Source organism: Rhagoletis pomonella, unplaced genomic scaffold, assembly GCF_013731165.1.
Source record: "Rhagoletis pomonella isolate Grant_MI unplaced genomic scaffold, Rhpom_1.0 Rhpom_scaffold_00002, whole genome shotgun sequence".
NCBI classification, from domain to species: domain Eukaryota; kingdom Metazoa; phylum Arthropoda; class Insecta; order Diptera; family Tephritidae; genus Rhagoletis; species Rhagoletis pomonella.
The window spans coordinates 61,822,216-61,823,592 of record NW_023458556.1 but is presented as its reverse complement, the minus strand read 5'-3'; the positions used below and the strand labels follow the sequence as shown (position 1 = coordinate 61,823,592).

Genomic DNA, 1,377 nt, shown 5'->3' with positions numbered 1-1,377 from the left:
CCAGAGTTCGTGGTGCGCGTTAAAATCCCCTAGCACTACCCGGTTTTCGCCTTCGAGTAGCGCACTTATTTTCGGGTGATACCCTGCTGGGCAACTGGTGGCAGGTGGTATGTACACGTTGACGACTTCCAGCTCAGTATCTCCCGACTTGATTGCCATGCCTTGGTGCTCAATGAGTGTATCGTTGGCGGCGATTCGGGGGGTAATGAGCCGGTATTGGATCGCGTTGTGCAATATAAAGGCGATGCCGCCTCCGGCGCCGCGAGGGCGGTCTCTTCGGATGACGTTGAACTCATCCTGTCTCTGAAGGCTAGAGCCGGAGTGGAGTTTGGTTTCCTGGGCCGCCGCGACTGAGATTTTGTTGCGCTTCATGAAGCTGACTATCTCAGCGATCTTGCTTTGTAGTCCGTTGCAATTGAACTGCAATAGTTTGATGGAGTTGGGCCTGGTGATGGTAATTCGCGGGGTGAGGGAGTACTGGCGCGCTGCCTGAACTGCTTGCTGTGCCTGCTGTGTTTGTTGCGGGTGTGGTGGTCCGACCGCTGGTGTTGTCACCGGTGTTGGTGCCGGTGTGGTTGTGACCGTGGGCCGCGGTTGTGGGATTGCCGCTGGCGTTGGCATTGGCACAGATGTAGGCGCAGGCGGTTGGGGTTGTGAGGTAGCAGCGCAGCAGGCTGCAGTGAAAGTAGCACTCCATTCGCGATGGTGTGTGAGGCCGGAGCAGCGTTTCAGGTGGCACCAGTTGTTGCATGCGTTGCATCTTACTGATGTGGTGTTTCGCCTTATCAGGTTCTGGCAGACGCTGCAGTACCATCTGCTTTGAGTGGATGTCCGGGGTTGTATGCTGGGAGTTGGTCCACTGGCTGTTGGTTGGGCGGGCGCTGTTTGTGTGGAATGCTGGGCTTGCTGTGAATTGTTGCAGCACGATGCAACAAAGTTAGCACTCCACTCCCTATGGTGCCGGAGGCCTGAGCATGGTTTCAGATGACACCAGTTATTGCAGCTTTTGCAACGGACTGAGGTGGATGAGTGGTGTATATTTTGGTTGCAGACACTGCATGTCCATGGTCCGGGGTTTTGCTCTATGCCGGCGCGGACCAGTAGTATGCGGAGCAGACTTGCCGGTAGGTCAGTGCGAAAAAATGGGGGGAGTTGCTGCTGGGGTAATGGTCCTTGGTCGGAGTGGGTGCTCCGAGTCAATCCGGTAACGTAGAACCGACCATCTTGGGATTGAAAAAAACTGTGAATCACAGTGGTCGGTCAATAATAGTTTGGGGTTGTATTTAAAAAATTTTTTTTGTCCGTTAGTACGTATTATGCGAAAGGAACAGTATCTGTTCATATTTCAACAAAATTTGCAAGGTGTAGTCGAAAAAA

General features: G+C 53.4%; 1 protein-coding gene across 1 annotated transcript in view; it reads right to left on the bottom strand.

Moving 5' to 3' along the window:
- Positions 1-1,377, bottom strand: part of LOC118754137 (cell division cycle and apoptosis regulator protein 1-like) — a 9,224-nt gene that overhangs the window by 2,255 nt on the left and 5,592 nt on the right. The window contains 1 exon segment of the mRNA XM_036489001.1: positions 483-814. Within this exon segment, the coding sequence (XP_036344894.1) occupies positions 483-814 (332 nt within the window).